At 60.0% G+C, this 22342-nt stretch overlaps 1 protein-coding gene across 1 annotated transcript in view; it reads left to right on the top strand.

Moving 5' to 3' along the window:
- Positions 1–17041, top strand: part of LOC128828175 (syntaxin-binding protein 2-like) — a 45614-nt gene extending 28573 nt beyond the window's left edge. The window contains exons 7-19 of the mRNA XM_054012606.1: positions 2992–3140; positions 3471–3555; positions 7499–7629; positions 7775–7882; positions 8681–8738; positions 9248–9313; positions 10021–10101; positions 10434–10572; positions 11859–11965; positions 12440–12529; positions 14613–14698; positions 15103–15260; positions 15824–17041. Coding sequence (XP_053868581.1) covers positions 2992–3140; positions 3471–3555; positions 7499–7629; positions 7775–7882; positions 8681–8738; positions 9248–9313; positions 10021–10101; positions 10434–10572; positions 11859–11965; positions 12440–12529; positions 14613–14698; positions 15103–15260; positions 15824–15903 — 1338 coding nt within the window. The 3' untranslated portion in view covers positions 15904–17041. The remainder of the gene's footprint in view (positions 1–2991; positions 3141–3470; positions 3556–7498; positions 7630–7774; positions 7883–8680; positions 8739–9247; positions 9314–10020; positions 10102–10433; positions 10573–11858; positions 11966–12439; positions 12530–14612; positions 14699–15102; positions 15261–15823) is intronic.
- Positions 17042–22342: the final 5301 nt, after the last annotated feature.

Here is a 22342-nt window from a genome sequence, read left to right as displayed (position 1 = left end):
ACATACCTGCCCTTTGCCCAACCGCCCAATCCTTTCCTTGTGTCATCAGTGGATTTTCCCCCTCACGCCCCTGAGGGGCAGGGCTCTGTTGTCAGCCCCACTGTATTGATGGGGAAACTGAGGCACAGACATGTGCCTGGTCTACACACAAAAGCTTCGTTGGTACGGGTTTGTTACGGGGACATGAGAGAGAACATCCCCCCTGTAACTGATGCAGCTGTGCTGGCAGAGCCCCTGAGTAGAGGCCGTTACGCTGGCAAAGCAGTCCTTTCGCCACTGTAGCTTATTTCATCTGGGGCACCGGTGCCAGCTGTGCCAAGAGAAGCTTTGGCTGGTATAAGCTGAGTGTGCGTCAGGAGGCTTTGCTGGCTCACCCGTCCCGTTGCACCAGCAAACCCTTCGTGGGCCGATACTGTTTTATTGGTGTCCAAGCACGTTTTCCCCAATGGCTCGTTCTCTTCGTCCAGTGAAATAAGCGACAGTGGCAGATGCACGTTGATGCCGGGTTTGCCCGTGGCTACGCTGGGGCTTTCGCCAGACTAGCAGCATGGCCAAGCCCCCTCCCCCAACATTGACTTCTCCAGGGCAGAGTCACACCCCTGAGGGCACCCTTACTGCAGTCAAGTAAGGACCTGAACCCGGGGTGTCTTCCTCCCAGGCTGGTGCATGAATCTCTGGGCCGCTGTCCCTCTACCACAACAGTAGTGGCACTGGCAAAGGGATCTCCCTCACTAGGGACTCGCTATGGCTCCACCAGGCCACTGAGCAAGTGAGGGGAAATTCTGATGGGGCGGGGGGGGAGGGGATGGCATGCCTGGCAGGGCTAGCACCATGGGGAGCAGGGTCGGAGCTGTGCCATCATTCAGGAGCAGTCAGGCCAGGAGGAGCATATCTAGGGTGAAGACTGCTTTCCGCTGCCCATGGTCCCTCCCTGGCACCCAAGGGGCTGGAGGTTATGGGGGGAAGTTAGCTTGAGTGTACGGGGAACGTGTAGGGATATTAAAGAAGGTCCTAACAGTGATTCCCCCTAGTGACAGTGACACCCCCATAACTTGTCCCCCACACTTCAAAATCCAACAGTTTCACCAAGTACAAAAATCTCTTGGGTCTTCTGTTAAAACTTGTAAGCTACTGTCTGTATCATAGAATCATAGAATATCAGGGTTGGAAGGGACCTTAGGAGGTCATCTAGTCCAACCCCCTGCTCAAAGCAGGACCAGTCCCCAACTAAATCATCCCAGCCAGGGCTTTGTCAAGCCTGACCTTAAAAACCTCTAAGGAAGGAGATTCCACCACCTCCCTAGGTAACCCATTCCAGTGCTTCACCACCCTCCCAGTGAAAAAGTTTTTCCTAATATCCAACCTAAACCTCCCCCACTGCAACTTGAGACCATTACTCCTTGTTCTGTCATCAGGTACCACTGAGAACAGTCTAGATCCATCCTCTTTGGAACCCCCTTTCAGGTAGTTGAAAGCAGCTATCAAATCCCCCCTCATTCTTCTCTTCTGCAGACTAAATAACCCCAGTTCCCTCAGCCTCTCCTCATAAGTCATGTGCCCCAGCCCCCTAATCATTTTTGTTGCCCTCCGCTGGACTCTCTTTCCAATTTTTCCACATCCTTCTTGTAGTGTGGGGCCCAAAACTGGACACAGTATTCCAGATGAGGCCTCACCAATGTCGAATAAAGGGGAACGATCACGTTCCTCGATCTGCTGGCAATGCCCCTACTTATACAGCCCAAAATGCTGTTAGCCTTCTTGGCAATAAGGGCACACTGTTGACTCATATCTAGCTTCTCGTCCACTATGACCCCTAGGTCCTTTTCTGCAGAACTGCTTCCTAGCCATTCGGTCCCTAGTCAGTAACAGTGCATGGGATTCTTCCGTCCTAAGTGCAGGACTCTGCACTTGTCCTTGTTGAACCTCATCAGGTTTCTTTTGGCCCAATCCTCTAATTTGTCTAGGTCCCTCTGTATCCTATCCCTACCTTCCAACGTATCTACTACTCCCAGTTTAGTGTCATCTGCAAACTTGCTGAGAGTGCAGTCCACGCCATCCTCCAGATCATTAATGAAGATATTGAACAAAACCGGCCCCAGGTCCGATCCCTGGGGCACTCCACTTGAAACCCGCTGCTAGCTAGACATGGAGCTGTTGATCACTACCCGTTGAGCCCGACGATCTAGCCAGCTTTCTATCCACCTTACAGTCCATTCATTCATCCCATACTTCCTTAACTTGGTGGCAAGAATACTGTGGGAGACCGTATCAAAAGCTTTGCTAAAGTCAAGGAATAACACATCCACTGCTTTCCCCTCATCCACAGAGCCAGTTATCTCCTCATAGAAGGCAATTAGGTTAGTCAGGCATGACTTGCCTTTGGTGAATCCATGCTGACTGTTCCTGATCACTTTCCTCTCCTCTAAGTAGAAACCATTGATTGTATCTGTCCAGTGAAAGATACTTTATTACTATGTAAAACTTACAAACAAGTTAATTGACTTTGTTCTTGAAGTGAACGCTGTTACGACCCCTGCTGTGAGCCTTAAGCCGTTAATTGACTCTGTGCTCTTCAGGCAGTTTATTCTGTAATTGATGCAATGTAAACAAACGCTATAAGCCGTTAAGTGACTTTCACTTCATTGTAACAGCAAAGGCTCCTAGGACAGACCCCCACCCTCTGTGATTAAAGGGCCGGGAGTCTCAAATGAATTAGCACAGACCCCGAAAGTGGTGGAGACAGTAAATTAAAATATGGTTAAGGTATGGAATGTATGTTGATGAATGCTTGATGTACATGTATGGTTAGGGAGGTGCCAGCCTAGAAAGGGAGTATCCATCTGCCGAAGAACGTGTCAAGTGGACTTATATTTACAACAATAAATGTGGCATCTTTGCCTTATCCCTCTTAATAAGATCCTGCTGGTTTTTATTCTATTGGTATAACAAACGCAAGGCGCCAGGGTCTGATCTCTGCCCCCCACCCCCCAGGTGTACTCCCTGGACAGGCCACAGACCTTCCACAACTGCTTCAGCTCCCACCGCTCCTTGGACAAGAACAAGCAGCTGGAGATGCTGGCAGAGCAGATTGCCACATTGTGTGAAACCCTGAAGGAGTACCCAGCCATCCGCTACAGGAAGTGAGTGTGCCCGGGGGGAGGGGTACCTGGCCATCCACTACAGGAAGTGAGTGTGCCCGGGGGGAGGGGTACCTGGCCATCCACTACAGGAAGTGAGTGTGCCCGGGGGGAGGGGTACCCGGCCATCCACTACAGGAAGTGAGTGTGCCCGGGGGGAGGGGTACCCAGCCATCCGCTACAGGAAGTGAGTGTGCTCGGGGGGAGGGGTACCTGGCCATCCACTACAGGAAGTGAGTGTGCCTGGGCAGAGGGGTACCCGGCCATCCGCTATAGGAAGTGTGTATGCCCCTGTGGGAGGAGCTGTTTCTGACCCACAGGGTTGTCTTGCAGAGACCATGAAGATAACTTCCTCCTGGCGCACGCTGTGCTGGCCAAACTCAATGCGTTCAAGGCAGACAACCCCAGCATGGGAGAGGTGAGTGAGCTGTTCCAGCCACCCCCTTGCCATGGGACAGAGCCACTGGGTGAGGGGAAGCACATGAGAAGTAAAAGGAAGGAGGAGTGATTTAGAACCTGCTCAGAGATCCTGGTGGGGGCAGGAGAGGATCTAGAACCTCCTTGGAGATCCTGAGGGCTCGGGAGAACAATAGCATTCCCTGTGTGGTTGGACTAATGGCCCCAGCCCTTTTCTAACACTGGCCGTGGGCAGATCGCAAAGTGCTCTACAAAGGCCAGTGTCCTTATCCTCTCTGTACAGATGAGGAAACCGAGGCACGGACTGGGGAAGTGTGTGCCCAGCACAATCTCTCTGTTTATAAACCGGGCAGTTCGGTCACAGAACTAAGCTTCACACACACAGTCTCTTCCACACCTGGGCACTCCTGTCTGTGTGTGCTCCTACACGCATCCCCATGGTATCGGAACCTCACTAATGAATTCAGCCTCCCAGGGGAGGCAGGGTGGCCTGTGTTACAGATGGGAAACTGAGGCATGCAGGGAGTCTGTCAGAGCAGGAATAGAACCCAGCTCTCCCGAGTCTTAGCCACAAGTCAGCCCTGGCCTGTGGGCTTCCCCCAGCTCCTGCCGTCCCCATCCCACCCCCAGCAGAGGGGAGCTGCAAACCCACCCTGCCCTGGATTCTCGCATGGGAAACCCAGTGGCTCCTGTCCCCCTAGGAGAAGCAGTGATGTAAAATCCAAGGCCTGCCCAGATCTCTCCCTCCTGTTGCTTCTGCTCTTGCTTCCAGCCTTTGCCGAGCTGCTGGGAGACTGTGCACCTGTGACCAACTGGGAATGTTTGTAATATCTTTTATGAATCCGATGTGTGCCTCAGTTTCCCCTATGTTTCATGGCTTCTCTGGCAGGAGGTTGGGGGGGGGGAAGGACTCTCAGGGAAGGTAAGAGCCATGCGGGGGCGGTGTCACTTCCCTGTCTTGGTGAAATGAAGAGAATCCAACCCAGATCAGCCTGGGGGCCAAAAGACCATGACATCTCCAATGGCTCCTGGCTGGACGCTCCCAGCAGGGAATCGGAGCAGGGCCCCCAGCTCGAGAACACAGGGTTGGGAAGGTTTGAGCTGGGGGATAAGTGGGGGAAGCTGGGAGCTCTCGCCTGAGAACTGACTAAGGTCAGACTGAGGCCTGGTCTACAGGAGGCAATTGCCTCGCTCGGGGGTATGAGAAAGGTGGCGTCACTGAAGCGGCGCAGCTGCAGGGGTTTACATGTAGACAGGTCCTGAGCGAGAGACCCGGAGCCTGAAAACAGGTCTCGCTGCAGCTCGGCCGGGCTCTGAGCTGACCAGAACGGCCTCTTGCTTTAACCTTCAGTGGGCTGGGCTGCCCGGGCTGGGGTCCAGGTGCCTAAGAAACCCGACTGTTCTGACAACGCTGGGGGAGTGGCCCTGTCACCCGGGCTGAGGGGCATCGGGCCCTGCGCAGTGGACGGGTCTGTCCCAGGGTCTGTCTCAGCTGGACTCGCTGGGCAGGGCTCACGGGGTGAAGCCCAGCGGTTCGGTCTCTGGAGGTGGGAGGCCGTACGGCTTGTCCTGGAGGAAGAGAGAGATCTGTTGGGGTCTGGCACAGCAAAGGGCTTCCTCCCAGAGACTTCCCCAGCTGAGGCCCTGGCACCGACCCTGCGGATCCATGAGCGCACCTCTCCTCTCTACTTTCCCATCCACCGAGGCAGTGTTGCCTAGTTGATAGAGCTCTGGAGACCCGAGACCCGGGTTCTATCCCAGCTGGGTGACCTTGAGCAAGTCACCTCCCCTATTTGTGCCTCCATTTCTCCATGTGTAAAATGGGGATAATGATACCAGTCTCGGGCAGGGGGGCCCCTCTGGGATAGCTGGCTGCCATGACACAGAGGCTCTGTAACTCACAGCTGGCAGCACAGGCCTGCCTCCAGCGGGGAGCCTGGCACACACCTGGCTGCCCAAACCATCTACCCAGGGAAGGGATTGACAGCATGCTTGTTAACCACCGGAGCTACTTGCTGCAGCAGAGCTGGCTCCAGCCTGCAGCCCCCGTCTGATCTGTGCTATTCTCAGGAGCTGAGAGCGGCGCTGGGGAGGGCAAAGTCCTTCTCCGTGCACACCCTGCTCCTCTGAGCCCCCCCCAGGGATATTCCTGAGACTCTTGCCAAGCCTCCCTGTCACAGGTGTCAGCACTGCCCCTATGTTACACGGTGGAAACTGAGGCAAGGAGCAGCGTGCCCCGAATAGGTGGCAGAGGCAGGAATAGGAGCCAGGAGTCCTGACTGCCCAGCCCCCTTCAATAGAATCCAGACAGCACGCCCACCGCAGAGCCGGGAGTGCTGACTGAAGCCCCTGCTCTCAATGCAGTGCTGGCTCCATGCAGCACAATCCTGGCTGGCTAGTCCAGTGTGCCCCCTCCTTGCCAGCTGGCACAGAACCCCAGGGTCTCTGGAGACCTGACTGCTAGAGGCCATGCTACAAAAGCCACCCAGCCCACGGTCACAGCGCCCTGGGGCCTTGTCTGCACTAGTCCCTCTTGCCTTGATGTTTCCCAGCTGCCAGCCCTGAGGGGTAGCTGGCCCAGGCAGTGCTGTGGCACTCACCAGTGCACTAAGTGCCCCTCTGCTCTGGGCAGGGTGGGGTGACCCGGTGGTTATGCCAGCCCCCATCTGCACTCGGGATCCCTCCAGATCCCTTGGCAAAGGTGTGAGCAGAGTCCGGGGGGGGACGTTGGGCATAGCAATCGACCCAGGCTGGGTAGAGGAAGGATGGCCCTGGGAGTTGGGAGCCCTGGGTTCATGTCCCTGCTCTGCCACAGACTCCGTGTGTGACCTTGGGTGAGTCACCCAGCCTCTCTGGGCCTCCATCCCCCTCAGCTCCACGTGCATGGGGGGGCGGTGGGGGGCAGGATGCAGCAGTGATAGTGAGGTGTCCTGATGCTACAGTGGTGGGGGGCCAGATACTCCCCCGGGAGAGGCGCTCCCCTGTCAGCCTCAACCCATTTACCCAGAGGCTGTGGAGAACTGCCAGGTGAGTGGGTGGTGGCTGGTCCGACTGTCTGCTCTGGCCATGTACTGAGGTGGGACAGTTGTGGAAGTATCAGGGGCTGTACGTCCACAGCCCCCCGGCTGTCTGTGCTACCAGTGAAGGGCAGATGCAGCCTCTTGCCGAGGTGCTCTTGGGTGGGCTTGGGTTCCACTGGAGCTGCTGGAGCCGGTTTCAGAGCTGTCTGCCATGGGAGCGCAGGGCTGGTCTCCTATCGCCACCTGCTGCCCAAAGAGGGCAGTGCATGCTGATCAGGCAGGGAGCAGGAACTGGGCCAGCCCCCCCATGCTGTGGGTCTGAGATGCTGACCATTTGAGTGGTCTCTGTCCAGCTGGATGCTGGGGGGGCCACCCAGGCTGGGAGTGGGGAGCTAAAGCCTCATATGGGGTCCCAGCTCAGATGCAAGGTGGGGCATAACGTCCCATTGTCCCCCTCTGGGACTTTGTATCGAAGTCTTTGGTGTTAGTTAATGATAGACTAGCCAAGGTCTTCTGGTCTAGTGTATCCCCACCCCCCTCGCGGCATATGGGGCAGGGCGCAGTCGGGGGGCTGCCTTGTAAGGGGCATGCTCCCGTTGGTGGAGAGGCACGAGCAGAGAGCGTGTTTGGGGGAGGGGGGCATTGCTATTTGCACCAGGGGCAGGTGGTCCGTCCCTGCAGGGGGCGTTGCAGCGCAGCTGGGTGGGGAGCTCTCCCTGCTGATCAGGGTGGGACCCCAGGGCACGTCTCAGATAGCTTGGGGGGTGTCTCTTGGCTTCCCCCTAGGGTTGGGGGCTGGGCCGCAGAGAGGGCGGGTGGTGAAGTTTCAGGCCCACCAGGGCCCATTGGATTGTGTCGTGTAAGCCAGGCCAGGACCCCTCCGCCGGAGCAGGGGATGACGGGTCTCTCTCTCCTTTGCCCCAGGGCCCTGACAAAGCCCGCTCTCAGCTGCTGATCGTGGACCGGAGCTTCGACCTGGTGTCCCCACTGCTGCATGAGCTCACCTTCCAGGCCATGGCCTACGACCTGCTCAGCATCGAGAACGACACCTACAAGTAGGGCCTGGCTGCCAGCAGGGGGCGCCCCGCACTCGTCCTCAGGCGGGCTGGGGGGGTGGGACCCAGGCACCTGCACTGCTCCGCAGCCCCCATGCTCGGAGGAGGGGTGTCACAGCCTGACCCCGTCTCCCCTCCCCTGCAGGTATGAGACGACGGGCATCAGCGACTCGCGGGAGAAAGAGGCGCTGCTGGACGAAGACGACGAACTCTGGGTGCAGCTACGCCACATGCACATCGCTGACGTCTCCAAGTGAGCGCGCTCAGCCCCGCCCCTGACACGCCCATCCGTGCCCCGCCCATCCCCCCTGGACACACACCCTCCATGCCCTGCCCAGGGCTAGAACCCACCTCCTTCCCCCAGCCAACACACCACTCTGTGCCTGCCTAGTACTGGGACCCGCTACCCCCCCTTCTGCACACCTCTCCCCTCGGACACACCTCTCTCACCCAGTGCCAGGACCCTCCACTCCGTTGACACATCCCTTACCTTCTTTTCCAGTTCCAGGAATTCCCCCATCTTCCCCTTCGGACACACCCCTCCCCTTCCCACCCACTGGAACCCCACTCCCCCTTGGATACACTCCTCTCCCACCCAGTGCTGGGGCCCGTCCCTCAGACATGCTCTTCTCTGAGTGCTGAGACCCCCTGGACCCAGCCCCTCTCCCCAAAGAACCCCTGAGCGCTCCCTTCCAGAGCAACTGTCTGCATCGCCTCTCGGGGATCCCCCTGGACACTGTCTTCCCCCGATCCCAGGATCTCCCCATGCACCTCACAGCCCCCTTGAGTGAGTCCCTCACCGACCTCCTGCTGGGCCTGCCACTGCCCCCAGACCCCCCCAGCAGGGCGCCAGGAGCCTCCAGGGGTGCACTGAACTCTCTGCCTTGGGGTAACTTGGGAAGAGGTGCCCACCCTGCCCCGTCTGAGGCTCTCGAGGCAGAGAACCCTGGTGCCTGTGGGGCTGGGACTCTGTCCCCTGTAGCATAGGACAGGGCACCCTCTACCTCCAAGGCAGTGCCTGGCTCCGGCCTGACCCCTCTCCCTGCTGCAGGAAGGTGACGGAGCTGCTGCGCACCTTCTGTGAGAGCAAGAGGCTGACCACGGACAAGGTGCGACAGGGGCTGGGGTGGGAGCGAGTGGGAAATCCAGCCCAGAGGGATGGGGGGGGCCCATCCCACGGCCACTGATGGGGAGGGGAGGCTGCCCAGCTGCCCTAGGAGGGGTTGGCTGGGGGTGGGGAGAGGCTGTCCCATTGCTCCCAGGGTTTGCCTGTAAAGGGCTAAGAGGTGGGGTCAGACAGCAGGATCGGGGCCGCCCAGGGAGAGCTGCAGGGAGCCAACGCTGGCATCTCCCTGGCCCGCTGCCGCTTTACACCCGGGGGGGCGCTTGGGTTGCGGGGCTCCCGGCTTGTTCCAGCTGGCCTGGGAAGAGCAGGTCTAACCCAAGCCGCGGCCACACTGGGCCTGTGCCACCCAATTTTGAACATGGCCTGAGTGACCTGCCCTGGCCCTGGCACACGTGGCTGGACTGCTGCGGCTGTCCCCGGGCGAGGACTCTGCCCTGAAGTGGGCGTCGGGCGCTGGGAGGGGCCGGGATCTCACCACCCGCCTCCCCGCAGGCCAACATCAAGGACCTGTCCCAGATCCTGAAGAAGATGCCCCAGTACCAGAAAGAGCTGAACAAGGTAACAGGAATGGGGCTGTTGGTGGGTGGGGAGCAGGGCATTCAGTGGGGCTGATGGGGGAGGAAGGGTAGGGTGCTCTGTGGGGTTGGTGAAGGACAGTAGGGACTCTCTGGGGGGCAGGGCACTCTGGGGCACTCCCCTTTACTGCCTGATGAGAGCTGCTGACCTGTCCCGTCGGGCAGAGCCATTTTCCCCCCCAGGTGCTGTGTGGCACCATGGGCAGCAGCCTGCCCGTCAGTGCCCAGAGCTGCCACGTTAGCCCCAGCAATGGCAGCCCTGGGGTAACGCCCACGCCTTGCTGCTGCAGCTCTCAGGAGAGGGCCTTGGTGGGCTTCCAAACCAGCCCGTTGGAGCCACTCCTGGTGCCACTGGGCCACATGCCAACAGAAAGCTCCTGGCCACTGGCACAGGTATCCCAACACCTGCTGGTCTCCAAGTCCCCGACTTCATGATGACTAACAGAGAAGCCGTGAGCTGTTTTAGAAGCTGCTTCCTCCTCCTGATCCTCCCCTCCAGCTGCCCCACTCCATCCCAGAGGTGGCTGCACTTCAGTGCTGGGCAAAACAATCCCTATATACTCGGCTGACACAGCCGATTGGGGCTGCTCCTCTGGCCGAGGGGCCCTCCTTGGGGGTTGGGGGGGGCGCAGGTGCTCTGGATCAACCGGTGATGCGGTAAACTCCCCCGTGCCCGGTCTCTCCCCGCAGTACTCTACGCACCTGAACCTGGCCGAGCACTGCATGCGGCACTTCAAAGGGACGGTGGAGAAGCTGTGCAGCGTGGAGCAGGTGGGTCTGTGGGCAGAGCCTGTCTGGGGGCAGAGTCTGGCTCATGGACTCAGCCCAGAGAGAGGGGTCTTAGACCCTCAGGCTTGCTGGAGCCAGGGCCAGCCCCCCCATGTAGCACCGCGGGTGCAGAAGGGGGATATGGGGCTTGTGTTACTCCCTGGGGGCCTGTTGCTTACCCCAGGGGGAGCTGACCCCAGGGAGGAGGGGGCCCTGGCACAGGGGGTAGGCGACCTGTGGGTCGTGGGGCCATTGCGTCTCCCATCCTGCTGCGGGGCAGGAGGAAGCGGAGCAGCCTGACCTGGGCCTTATGTGTGCACCCCTCTCCCCCCCAGGACCTGGCCATGGGGACGGACGTGGACGGGGAGAAGATCAAGGACCCCATGAAGATCATCGTGCCCGTCCTGCTGGACCCCAGCGTGCAGGCCTACGACAAGATCCGCATCATCCTGCTCTACATCTTCCTGAAGAACGGTAACGCCACAGGCCTGCAGGGCGCAGCACTGGGAGGCCTGCTGCTGCAGGGGGCGCTCCTGGAGGCAGGGCCCAGGCCTGTGGGGCTGGGGGGGAATAGCACCGCTCAACTGGCACGTCCCCCAGCCATGCAGGACGCCTCCCAGCCAGCTGCTTCCCGGGGCCTATGTCCAGCCTGGCTCTACGGCCCTGTCTCCCCTCTGCCTACCTCTCGGTGCCTGCGAGCCAGCCAGTGTGCTGCGCCCACACTCCGCACTAACCCCTGGGGTCGGACCTGGCGGCCTTTGCTCCCTGCTGCTGCCTTCCGAGCAGTGTCCGCCCTCCACGGTCCCCCCAGCCCGTTCTCTGCAGGGAGCGGGGATGGAGACACACACCCGGAGCGGCTCCCAAGCCCGTTCTCTGCAGGGAGGGGGGAAGGAGACGCATGTCCCGAGCAGCCTCACGGCGCATTCTCCACAGGTAGGGGGGGCATCCCTCCCTTCCTGCCGGCTGTTCAGATACCATGTTCTGTCTCTGAGCCCCCTGGGACCACTTCCCTGCCAACCCCTTGTGTCATCCCTGTACCAGCTCCCTGCTTCTTGCTGCATCCAGCCCCTTTTTCCAGCTCTCCAAGGCCTGGGGAACCTCCCTCACCCTGACACTTGGCACAGTCCCTCTTCCCCCATCGGTTCCTGCCCCATGCTGGCTCGGTGGGGCAGGGCCCTGCTCCGGGGCCCTTCCTGTAACCCTGCTCAGGCACTGCCCCTGCGCCCATTGCCCAGGCCAGGGTGCCCTCATGTGGCTCCTCTGGCTGTCTGGCTGCCCAGTTTCCTGGCCAGGGGGGCGCTGTGGAGTTGCCAGGCCTCCCCGTCAGCGCTAAGCAGCAGTAAATGGTTTCCAGGTTTGCTCTCCCTCCAGCTCAAGGCCTCACAGCCTTAAAGAACCAGGTCTCGGCTCTGACGCTGCACTGACTGGCCACAGGAGGCGGAGCCCAGATCATGGGGGGGGGGGGGGGGGGGACTCCCACTGCACTGCCAGGGGAAGCTAGAGAGACCCCAGCGTCCGAGAGAATCTGTGGCGGGAGGAGCAGCAAGAACCTAAATTCAACCATTAACTACATGGGGTCCAGTGGGTTAGAGCTGGGGAGCCAGGACCTCTGGGTTCTACCCCCAGCTCTGGGAGGGGCGGGAAGAGCAGGATCTCAGGGTTTGATCGGGGAACTAGGACTCCTGGGCCACGGACTGAATGTGCCTGGGCTGTGGGTGCGTCCCAGGGGTGCTGGCGCTGACCTGTCTCTCCCCATGCAGGTGTGGGCGAGGAGAACCTCACCAAGCTGATCCAGCATGCCAACATCCAGCAGCAGAGCAACATCATCCACAACATGCAGTTCCTGGGCACCTCCCTCACGCCTGGGGTAAGGGACTGGGGCCAGGGGCCAGCAGCTGTACCCATGGCTGGGGAGCCCAGGCCAACCTGGGGGTGCCCCCCATGGCAGTGACCTACTCCCAGCACAGAGGTGGCCTTTGCCCCTGTATAGTGGGGTGATGCCCTCCCCATATGGGGGTGACCCCCAAGATACTCCTCATCTGGGGTGACCTGTTCTGCCCCTCAGATCACCAGGGGCTGGAGCTGGTGACCACTGCATGGGGTGGCCCTTCCAGCCTGAGCGTCTGCAGCAAATGGGGGGGGAAACAGTTCTGTTCTCCCATCAGTCTCTGTCCCCTCCTCTCTCTCTCTCGCTCAGTGATCCATTCTGTTCTTTTCTCTGCCTCTCCCCTGCCAGCCCGGCTGGAGCGACTCAGGTAGGCCGCGCTCTCCCTGTCTGCCCTCATTCCCATCCTGCACCCCCTCCCTGCTGCCTCTCACCCCCTCTCCCTTCCTCCCCCAGAGTGGGCAGCTGCGACCCGAGAGGAAGCTGCGGCTGGAGTCCACCTACCAGCTCTCCCGCTGGACCCCCAGGCTCAAAGACGTCATGGAGGTACCAGGCCGTCTGCTTCCTGGCCTTGGGGTGGGGGGGTCACACCTGGCAGGCTGGGCCCAAGCGGAAGGGGTTGTTTTGGCTGACCATGTGTAGAGCCCTGCAAATCTGTTTCTGCGGATAGTGGATCGGCTGCAGATACAACTGTGCAGGGCTCTACTCCCCAGCAGCGCCTGGCCCACGGGGCCCGGCTCAGGCAGCCCGGGGGACACAGCGCGCTCGGGGCCAGTGGTTGGGTGACAGGTCGGAGTCGGCGCAGTCCGGCACCCACTCCCCGTTGCTGCGCTGCTTCCTGTCCAGCAGCTTGAGCAGCACCAGCGTCCCCACCAGCTCCTGGGCAGCAGGATTTGGGATTGGGGCGGGTGGGGCCCCGGCGCCCCACCCCTCCACCCCACAGTGATGCAACATGCTCTGCTGCTACCATGTGCTGTCGCTCGTGACCCCCCAGGAGCAGCACATGATGGGACACCCCTTCCCCACAGCCCCTGCCCCTTACCCCAAGTCCCCATCCTCGCGCTGCCTCTTCCCTGCAAGTCCCCTTCCCCCCTCGCTAGCCCTTGTGAGGGCTTATTGCTGAGGGTGAGGATGCGGATACAGGTAAAAGACGGCTAGTGGAACGCGGGTTGACGCACAACCACATTTTTGTATCCTTGCAGGGCTCTAGCCATGTGAGAGGCTCATCAGAAAGTCCTCTTCTGCTGCCATCCTTAGGGGTCTTAAATCATAGACACGAGTGCAGGGCAGTTGTCTTACCCGGTGCTGAGATGCTGCCACCTCTGGGGTGGAGCACGGGTGGTTTATACAGGGGTCCGTCACCGGGGCTGAATTCTTCCTGAGGAGCGGCAGACAGCTGTTAACAGCCACACAGCGGCACTGCCCGAGAGTCTAGGGCAGGAGGTGATCAGTGTGCGGGGCTGGAAGTGCAGGGGATCCAGGCAGCCCACTGTCATGACTGGCACTGGAATCTGAATGGCCGGTAGGGTCCTTGGCCTAACTTCCAGTGAGGAACAGCTGTTTGACAATCATCTGAAGGAGGAATTGGTCATTGACTGCCAGGGGAGAGCTCCCCCTGCTGAGATCTCCACCTGCTCCCTGCAGTACAGCGCCCCCTAGTGCCGCACTGGGGTTATAGAGCACCCTCTGCTGACTCACTAGCACCCTCCCCAGCGGCTTATCCTTAGAGGTCTCCCATCCAAGTACTGCCTGGGCCCAAACCTGCTTAGCCTGTGAGAGGTGACATGGTCACTTCTTCCCCCCCCATCCTTGCTGGGGGCTAAGCCCCCCACTGGGGCACTCCTCAAGGTGAAGGTGGGGGGTGAGGGAGGGATGGAGGAGGACACTTAGTTGCCTTCAACCTACTGGCTTGGGGCTCCTCCAGGCTGACAGACACACACACAGACACCCCGTCCCTGGCAGATCACAGGCAGGGGCTCCCAGACCCCTGCTCCAGCGCTGTGATGGTTCCTACGGTGGGATTTTGGGGCAGGCAGTTGTGGTAGCCTCATTCCAGTGCCTAATCCAATCAGGGGCGCCCCACCTCTGCGCCAACCGCAGCTCGGCAGGCCTTAAGCTTCCCTGTACAAGTCAACGCAGCAGATTAATGTAAAAGCCCCTATTATGTGGCATTAGGATGTATCATAGCCTGTGCCCCTGTGTGGCTGGGACACACCTCATGGGGCAAGAGGCAGGGCCTGGATCTGCCCGCAGCAGGGAGGGGCACTGAGGGCAGCCCCCTGCCTCCCCTCTCCCTCCCTCCCTCCCCCCCCTCCAAGTGAGGGGCCCTGGATCCGGCTTCAGGAGGTCTCTGCCCTCCCCATAACGGTGGATGGATGGGGAGCTCACAGCAGGGCATTAAGCAGCTGAGGGGGATGTGGGGGAGCATCACAGGAGGAGTCAGCATGCTCTTTGCTGGCTCCCCATGCCCCACCCTGGAAAGGGGGCCCCAGGCTGCTCCCCCCAGGGACTGTCAATCATTCAGTAAGGAGCCTTCCCAGCCCCTCCCCACCAATGGGGCCTGGCTTGGCTCCCACATCCGAGGTTCCTGCTGCTTGGCCCCTGCTGACCTGTTCCCCACCACCCCCAGGATACCATTGAGGACAAATTGGACAAGAAGCTGTGGCCCTTCGTGTCAGACCCGGTCCCTGCCGCCAGCCCCCAGGCTGTTGTCAGGTAAGGCAGAGCCTGGCTGGGCTGTGGGGGGCAGAGCCCTGACACACACACACCAGGGTGTAGGAGCCTCTGTGCGTGGCCAGGACCCGGCCCTCTATGGTGTGGGGGGGTGCCCAACAGCCTGGAGCCCTTGGCCCCCTCTCACCATGTCCCCCACACCCCATCAGTCCCTCAGCACACCAGGGCCCAGGCTGGAGGAAAGGGACTCGCTGGGCTCTAGACGCCGCCACCACCCCCAGCCCAGGGCAGGTGCCACCCTGCCCTACTCCCTCTTGCCTGCTTTGGGTCTCCTATCCCACTGCCTTGGGCAGGGCCTGCCCCCCAGCCTCTTCCAGGCCCTGTCCCTCCACCTGGCATTCCCTCAGTGAGCCCCTGGTATCCACACTGCCCCTCTCTCCCCGCAGCGCCCGCTTCGGGCATTGGCACAAGAACAAGCCAGCGGCCGAGTACCGGACGGGCCCGCGCCTCATCATCTACGTGCTGGGTGGGGTGACCATGTCTGAGATGCGCTGTGCCTACGAAGTGACCCAGGCTACGGAGGGCAAGTGGGAGGTGGTGATCGGTGAGTGGGGCGAGTCCTGGGGGGATGGTGGCTGGAATGTCCAGGTCAGGGACAGTCGGGACCCCCCTGGGAGGGGGAGACCCTAGAACTGCCTGCCTAGCACCCACAGGGCGCTCATGCCACCCTCTGTCCTCCCGCACCCGGGGGCCTGGGAACAGATGCGCTTGCCCCACCTGCTCACAGCCCCACATGGCTTGTGTCTGGCCACCTGATCTCCTGGCCTCTGGCTCACCAGGCCCCTCCTTGCCCAGGGACCATGTAGGGGGGCCCAGTCAGACACCCCCAGTAACACCATAGGGATATGGCTCACCCCCTGCACACACCTCTCTGAGACCCAAGGGTGAGGAACGCTATCAGTGGGTGGAGTGGATTCTTGCCTGGATGTGTAGGGTACAGTAGCACAAGGGGTGTGGTGCCAGGATGGGGGAGACGGGGGGCAGGAGACAGCCCCTCCCCCTCTGCACTAGAGCAGGGTCCAGCTGCAAGGATGGGGGAGATGGTGATGCCAGCCTCATGCCTGCCCTACTGTGCCCACCACTGCCAACCACTTTTCTCCCCCCCAGGTTCCAGTCACATCCTGACCCCCAAGCGCTTCCTGGATGACGTCCAAGCCCTCGACCAGGCAGCCCCCGCAGAGGCCTAGAATCAGCCTCCACTCCCCAGAGACTCTGCTCCCCACAGCTCGCTGCCCCCAACTCCACCTGCTCTTCTCAACAAGGCACCTTCCCTCCCTACGCCTGGCAGCGGTATTGGTTCTTGAGGAAGTCGGGGGGAAGGGACCCCCAGGCTGCTTGGCTGTTGGGGCAGTGGGCAGGCTAGGCTCCCTCCCTCTGGCACAGGGTCCTAGGGCTGCCACCCTCTGTGCCCTGTGGCCACCCTGCACCCGGTGGGGGAGAGTCAGGCTTTGTTATCTACGAGCCTCAGCCATTCCTACCTACCCTGCCTGGGACCCAAAGGACAGCCACTCCCCCAGCTGCCAGTGGTGGGGGGGCGTGCAGAGGCTGCTACCAGCATCTGGCTTGGGGGGAGGGGGGGATGATCCAGCCACTGAGCCCTAGGCTGTGTCTGTCCAGTCTGCAAAGGGTTAAAGAGAACCTCCCCTTCTGCCCCCATCTCATCCCCCTTCACCCAGCCCTGGCTCCCTGCACCCTGGCCTCTCGGCCCTGTCCCCTCACTGGGGACCTTGGTTCCAGAAGGGGGGTGGGGCCCTAGTAGGAGTTGCAGCCAGCTGGGCCCGTTACCTGGACAGGGCCACCCGTGAACACCTGAGATACCTCCGTAACGGAGGGTGGTGCCAGGACTGCATAGAAGGCACGTCCAGGGTGTTGGGCAGCAGTGGGGCAGAGCTGGGCTGCACCTACGGCTCCACAAGACGCAGGCTGGGCTCACTGCCCCGTCAGGCCTGGATAAATGCCCCTGCCCAGTGGCAGACACCTCCCCAGTGCCTTTCCCTGGGTATCAGTCACCCCCTGGGCACCTGGAGCCCCAGCTCCATGTGGGGCACCCAGCTCCAGCCCCCGTGGGTCTGACCAAGCCCTGAGCCAAGCCTCACCCCCTGCATCCCCCGGCCCCTAGAGGTCCCCTCCCTCTTGCCCGCCAGCCGGGCTGTGCTGAGGCAAGCGTTGGCAGGAGTGACCCCAGGTAAAAGCGATGACCTCATTTACCGGGAGTGACCTCCCAGAGCTATTAAAGAGGTGTGTATTTTCCGTGCTGGCCCTGCCCCCAGGCTACTGCCCTGCTGGGCATGTGTCTGGGCCAATAAAGTGTGATGCCAAAGACTGGCCAGGTCTCTGCTGCTCTTCACAGGCGGGGGAAGGGAGGGGACAGGGTGCAGTGTGTGGCCGAGGGCCTGCTCAGACCCTGCTGCAGGTTCCAGGCATCCTGGCTCTGAGTCACCTGGCCAGTGCTACCCACCCCCCCAAGGAGGGTGGGGCAGTGGCTGCTCCTTTCGCTGTTGGAGTAGGGCCTGTGGGCAGCTCTGCTCTGGCCAGCGGCTGCCTCCTGCTGGTGCAGTGCTGGCTTACCCAGCCGTGCCCCAGAACCTACACATTTCTCTGTGTCCCAATACCCCTATGCCCTTGTTCTGCCTCTCTGGTCCGTGTGCCAGAGGGACCAGCAGGGAGCCCCAGGAGTCCCCCCAAGCCAGCTATAGGGTCCCCATCAAGTGTGGGGTTGGGGCAGGCACTGAATGAGCACCAGGGCCCAGCCCCCAGGCTGGAGTCTAACCTCACCCCCACAGGGAACTGCACCCACCCAGCCCCCTGACTCCCAGCCCCTGCTCTAACCACTAGCCCCCACTCAGATCTGGGACAAAACACCTGCCTCCTTGCTCCCCCTCTAGGGCCTGGCCCTTGCCCCAACCCCCACCTCCTCCATCCTCCTGTGCCTGGAGCTGCCCAGGGTCCCGCTACCCCGGCTGCTGCTGGCCCCCAGCCCTTGGGGCCCTGTTCCTGCACTGGCACCTGCATTGTGTGAGCAGCTGCTGTAGGCTCATCCCGCCAGCCAGGCCTCCCCTCTGGCACCCTCTAGCCTGTGCCAGAAGCTGAGGGTGCAGTGGCAGTTTCTCCAGCCCCTTCCCCCCCCATTGGAAGATGAAAGGAGACAAGGAGGGGCTGTGCGAGAGCCCCATTCTCTACTCTTTCTGCACCCTGCTCTCCAGGCTCAGCACGGAGATGTGCCCTGCCTGAGTAGTCACTGGGCATGGGGGTTAGCGTCATCAGCAGCCCCACCCCACCCCCCACCAGCTGGAGGCAGTGAGAGACCAGTGCCAGGTCAAGGAGAGTACCATATGGGGGCTCAGGGCCCAGACCAGGGATGCCCGGGGTGGGGGATCAGACCCCTCAGTCATGAGGGGAGGGGGTTGAGGCTTCAACCTTTGGCCATGCATGTCCTCAACCTTCTCCTTAACTTCTTCTCTCAACCTGCTCGCGAGCCGTGGCCCCTCCTGCCCTCTCCTAGCCCATCCCCTGCTCCCTTGGTGGCCAGGGGGCACACCGCCAGCCACAGGTGATTGCGCACCCCATGAGTTGGGAGGGAAGCTCCAGGCCTGTGAGTTGTGCTGTTCCAAGGACCTGCCTCTACCCAGGTACTGGGAGATCTTGGTGATGCACAGAGTCACTGAGTGGCCCTGCTTGCCTGTGATCCCTTCCCTGACCTGCAGTGTCCCAGCCAGGCCACCGTGTGGGGGAGGGCAACACTGCTATTGCAGGCAGGAGGGGATGGGACAGGAGGGCACTGACTTGGCCATGCTGCCATGGGGCTGGGGTGGCGCCTGGACTGAGCCAGGTTTGGCGCAGGGATGGCCTGGCTGGGCGCACCCTCTTTATGATCATCTGGGCCTGGCCTAGGCCATGTTAGGCTAGAACCCCTTCAAGCCCAGTGCCCCGGACGGGGCGAGAGACCCTGGCATCTCTGATGTGCTGCTTGGGCCCAGCTCCAATCTGCTCTGCTGCGGAGCCCTCCCTCCCTGATCCCCATGGGGAATTATCAGCTGCAATTAACAGCCATTTGGATAATTGCTGCGCAGATGCCAGGCGGGTGGGCGGCCGATTGGGGGCATGGAATTAAAACGCTCCCGCAGAGACACCTGCCCAACTGTGGGCTCACCAGCTCCCACCATGGCTGCCCTTACAGCTGGGCTGCCACTGGGGCTCCATGTGCATGCCAGGCTTGCACCTTGAGCAAGGGGGACCCCAGCCACACACGCTGTACCCCTCAGCCCTGCCCCCAGCAGCATGAGGGTGGTGCAGGCCTGAGACAGCCGGCCATGGGCCTGGTCGGTGCTAGGCAGGAGGGTGGATCTGGCAAACAGGCCCAGCCTCCAGGTTCTCCCAGGGCAGAGGGCAGGATGCTGCCCTGGCTCTGCCACGCTCTGCCCCAGGCCCTGGTGAGGGCAGCTGGAGAGGGTTACGTTCATCAGCCCATGCAGTAGGTCTGGGGGAGCTGATCACTGTGCTGGTCCCAGCCCTGGGGGCTGGTGGGAATGGGCTGCCAAGATGCCCCCTGCCTCCCAGTGCCAGCTGTGCCAGGGCCCCCAAGACCTTTGGGCCTGGACTGGGTGGATCATAACTAGGGCGGAGCTGGGACCCAGGGCCAGGCATGGGGGCGACAGCCTAGGTGAGGCTGCACCAGGTTTGCAGAAGAGCTCAGCTTGCAGAGACCTGCATCCAGACCCTGCTGAAGGGAGAGTGGGGCAGAGCGGGGTGACTTGGGGGGTTTATAGCAGGGCTGGGGGGACGCAGTGGGGGTAGCAGGGAGGGGGAAAGGTTTATAGTAACTGCAAGTGGTATACAGTGCATAGGGTGGGGGAGGTCAGGGGGTGATTTGGCGTGGGGCAGTGGGAGGCAGGAGGTGGGGATGGGTGACACCCCCAGGCAGTGGCAGTGCCTCCTGTAGGCAGCACTGGTGCATCCAATGGGTCCTAGAGCAAATATTGTCTAAAGATCGGAGTTAACCAAACCCAGGCTGAGCCAGCCCTGCCCCCGCAACCTGCCCATCCCTTGTGGGTGTGGACTGCAGCCCGGTGCCCCCTGCCCTGGGCCTGGCCACGCGGGGGGCTGAGCGATCCCAGAATGATGCCCAGCGCACACCCCTTTTCCCGGGCAGGGACCCAGCACCTTGTCCCCCAACCCTTCCCAGAATCGGCCCCCAACCCCCCAGGGCTGGGCGGGGGATGGCGAAGGTGACTGGCCTGAGCCAAGTTCACAATTCTGCAACCAGCCCATGTTACACTGCTTATCATCTTACCACGCAGCCCAAAGCCGGCTCACCCGCCACTTTAGTGGCATTTCATTGCCCAAAATTAAATCTCATTACTGGGTGGGCACTAGCTGCTGTGCAGGGCTGGGCTGGGCTTTGAGAAGGGGGGCATAGTGTGATCAGCATCAGTTACACAGACAGCCTGTTGGAGAGAACCCCCACAAAGCTCAAGACCCCCCTCACCACAGCCAGACCCCCAGGCTGCAGCTAAGGAGGTCCACTCACCTCCCTCTGCCCTGCGGGAAACTCACCCTGGCTGCTTCCTAAACAGAGCAAGGACAGATCCATGGGTCCATCCAGCCCAGTATCCCCTCTCCCTGCTACGCTGGCTCTGACTAGTGTAGGGTGACCAGACAGCAAGTGTGAAAAATCGGGACAGGGGGTGGGGGGTAATAGGAGCCTATATAAGAAAAAGACCCCCAAATCAGGACTGTCCCTATAAAATTGGGACATCTGGTCACCCTAAGTGTCAGGTGGTGTGGAGCAGCTCACAATGTGGGTGCCAACCTCAGGGCAGCCCCGAAACTGGCTGGGTGTTCTCAAAAGAGCTCACACCAACCAGGTACCGGGTGTGAATTCCTCCAGCCCTGCAACAGCCACAGACAGTCCCCTGGGGCACCCTGGTCTAGCAAACCAGCCTTAGTGATAGACAGGCCCAGGTTTAGGTTCCAAAAGGCAATAGAAGCTGCTGTAACATCCAAGCTCTGTTTGTCCTTCCAGGTTAATCCAAGCTGAGCTGCTTGGGGATCCCTTGCTTATGCTTAGAAATCTTGCCCTCCCCAAGTGCCAAGCTCAGCAGTGCTACAGCTCCTTCTGGCCAGGCATTTTATTCCTTTCCCCAGAGTTCAAACTGATGGAACGAGTGTCGGCGCCTGGCTCCCATTCAAGGACGTGGGGGCTGTAGTAGGAAGAGAGCCTAAAATATAAGCCCTTGTATTAAAGGCCTGGTACAAGGCCTAAACTGAAGTAGTAGCAAGCTTTGCTAATATAAAGCAAACATCAGGCTGTGAGCAAACGTCAGACTCTGCCCGCTTGCACATTCACAGAATCGGGCAAGCACAGCATTGGTATTGCAGAGACACATTCCTAGAACATGCGAGGCACAAAGTACTCACACAAACACATTCCAGAAGTGTGGTACAAAAAACACAATATCAAGAATGGCACAAAAACATTCCTCAAGGGTAACAGGAACACACTGAGCTCTCCTAAAAGATAAGGTCAAATAACAATGTAATAAATAAAAATGTTTTAATCAAACCAACATGTACCAAACAGTGGATAATAACTAGTCAGGTGAGAGGGCAGTATCTATGTCAGAGGGGCAGTTTGTATCAGGGTATCTCAGAGAGTGTCTTGGTCCAGCCAAGGGGGAAATGGAAAGTCCTGCCATTCACTGAGCTGTGTCCATTGTCACAGGTATACATATTTTAGTATCCTCGTAGAGTCTGCCAGGTGCTATTACCATGCCTTGTCAACAATAAACCTGGTCGGGTGCCTTCATCCCTTAACGGATCTTGTGGTCATTGGGCTGTTCACTCAAGGTCTGCTGTGTTGTCTGTCTGCCCAGAGCTGGGGCAGCACACAGAGAGAACACACACACACACACACACACACACACACACACACACAGCGAAATATCTAACAACAGAGGCAATCAGTAAGGTCTTTCATGTTTCACAATGGCTCATTTGGTTTCAGTGGACAGGCCCAGCACTTTACACTAATTCATGCTTCTTCCCTGTTGGGGGAATTACACAGGCCATGGCTACACTACAAAATCAAATTGCCCTGCATGCAATCGCCACAGTAGTTACAGTGCTTGTGTGTGTGTACACCTGGCTCCTTGTGTCGGTGGTGCGTGGTATCGATTGTACTGTCAGTTTGGGGCAGTGTGGGACAGTTGATGTAAGCAACGCAGTATCTACACTGATGCTGCATTGACCTAACTACATTGACTGTGATGCTAGGCACAGTCAATGACATGGGGAGGTGGCGTGATTAAGTCGGCATAGCAGGCGAGTTACATCAGTGGGGGCCAAATTTTAGTGTAGACACAGTGTTAGACCGACGTAAGCTGTCTTGCAAACTCAGTGGTGTAGAGCAGGCCACAGTTACAGAGGTTTACGATGCAAACACTCATTCTAACTTTATACCACAGGCTACAGAGGTTATGGGAGAGATCAATCCTGCAAGCAATTCCACAAGTCGAAACACTCCACATGCTTATCAGCTGTTTTAACACGGCTAACACACAAGCTGGGTCAAGCTCTGCATTTGTCAGCGTTCAGTGAGGCCTAAGGGCCTGGGCATGAGCTGGCACC

Source organism: Malaclemys terrapin, chromosome 23 (assembly GCF_027887155.1).
Source record: "Malaclemys terrapin pileata isolate rMalTer1 chromosome 23, rMalTer1.hap1, whole genome shotgun sequence".
Classification (NCBI taxonomy): Eukaryota; Metazoa; Chordata; order Testudines; family Emydidae; genus Malaclemys; species Malaclemys terrapin.
The sequence above is the reverse complement of the archived record's forward strand: the minus strand, read 5'-3'. Positions and strand labels throughout refer to the sequence as shown.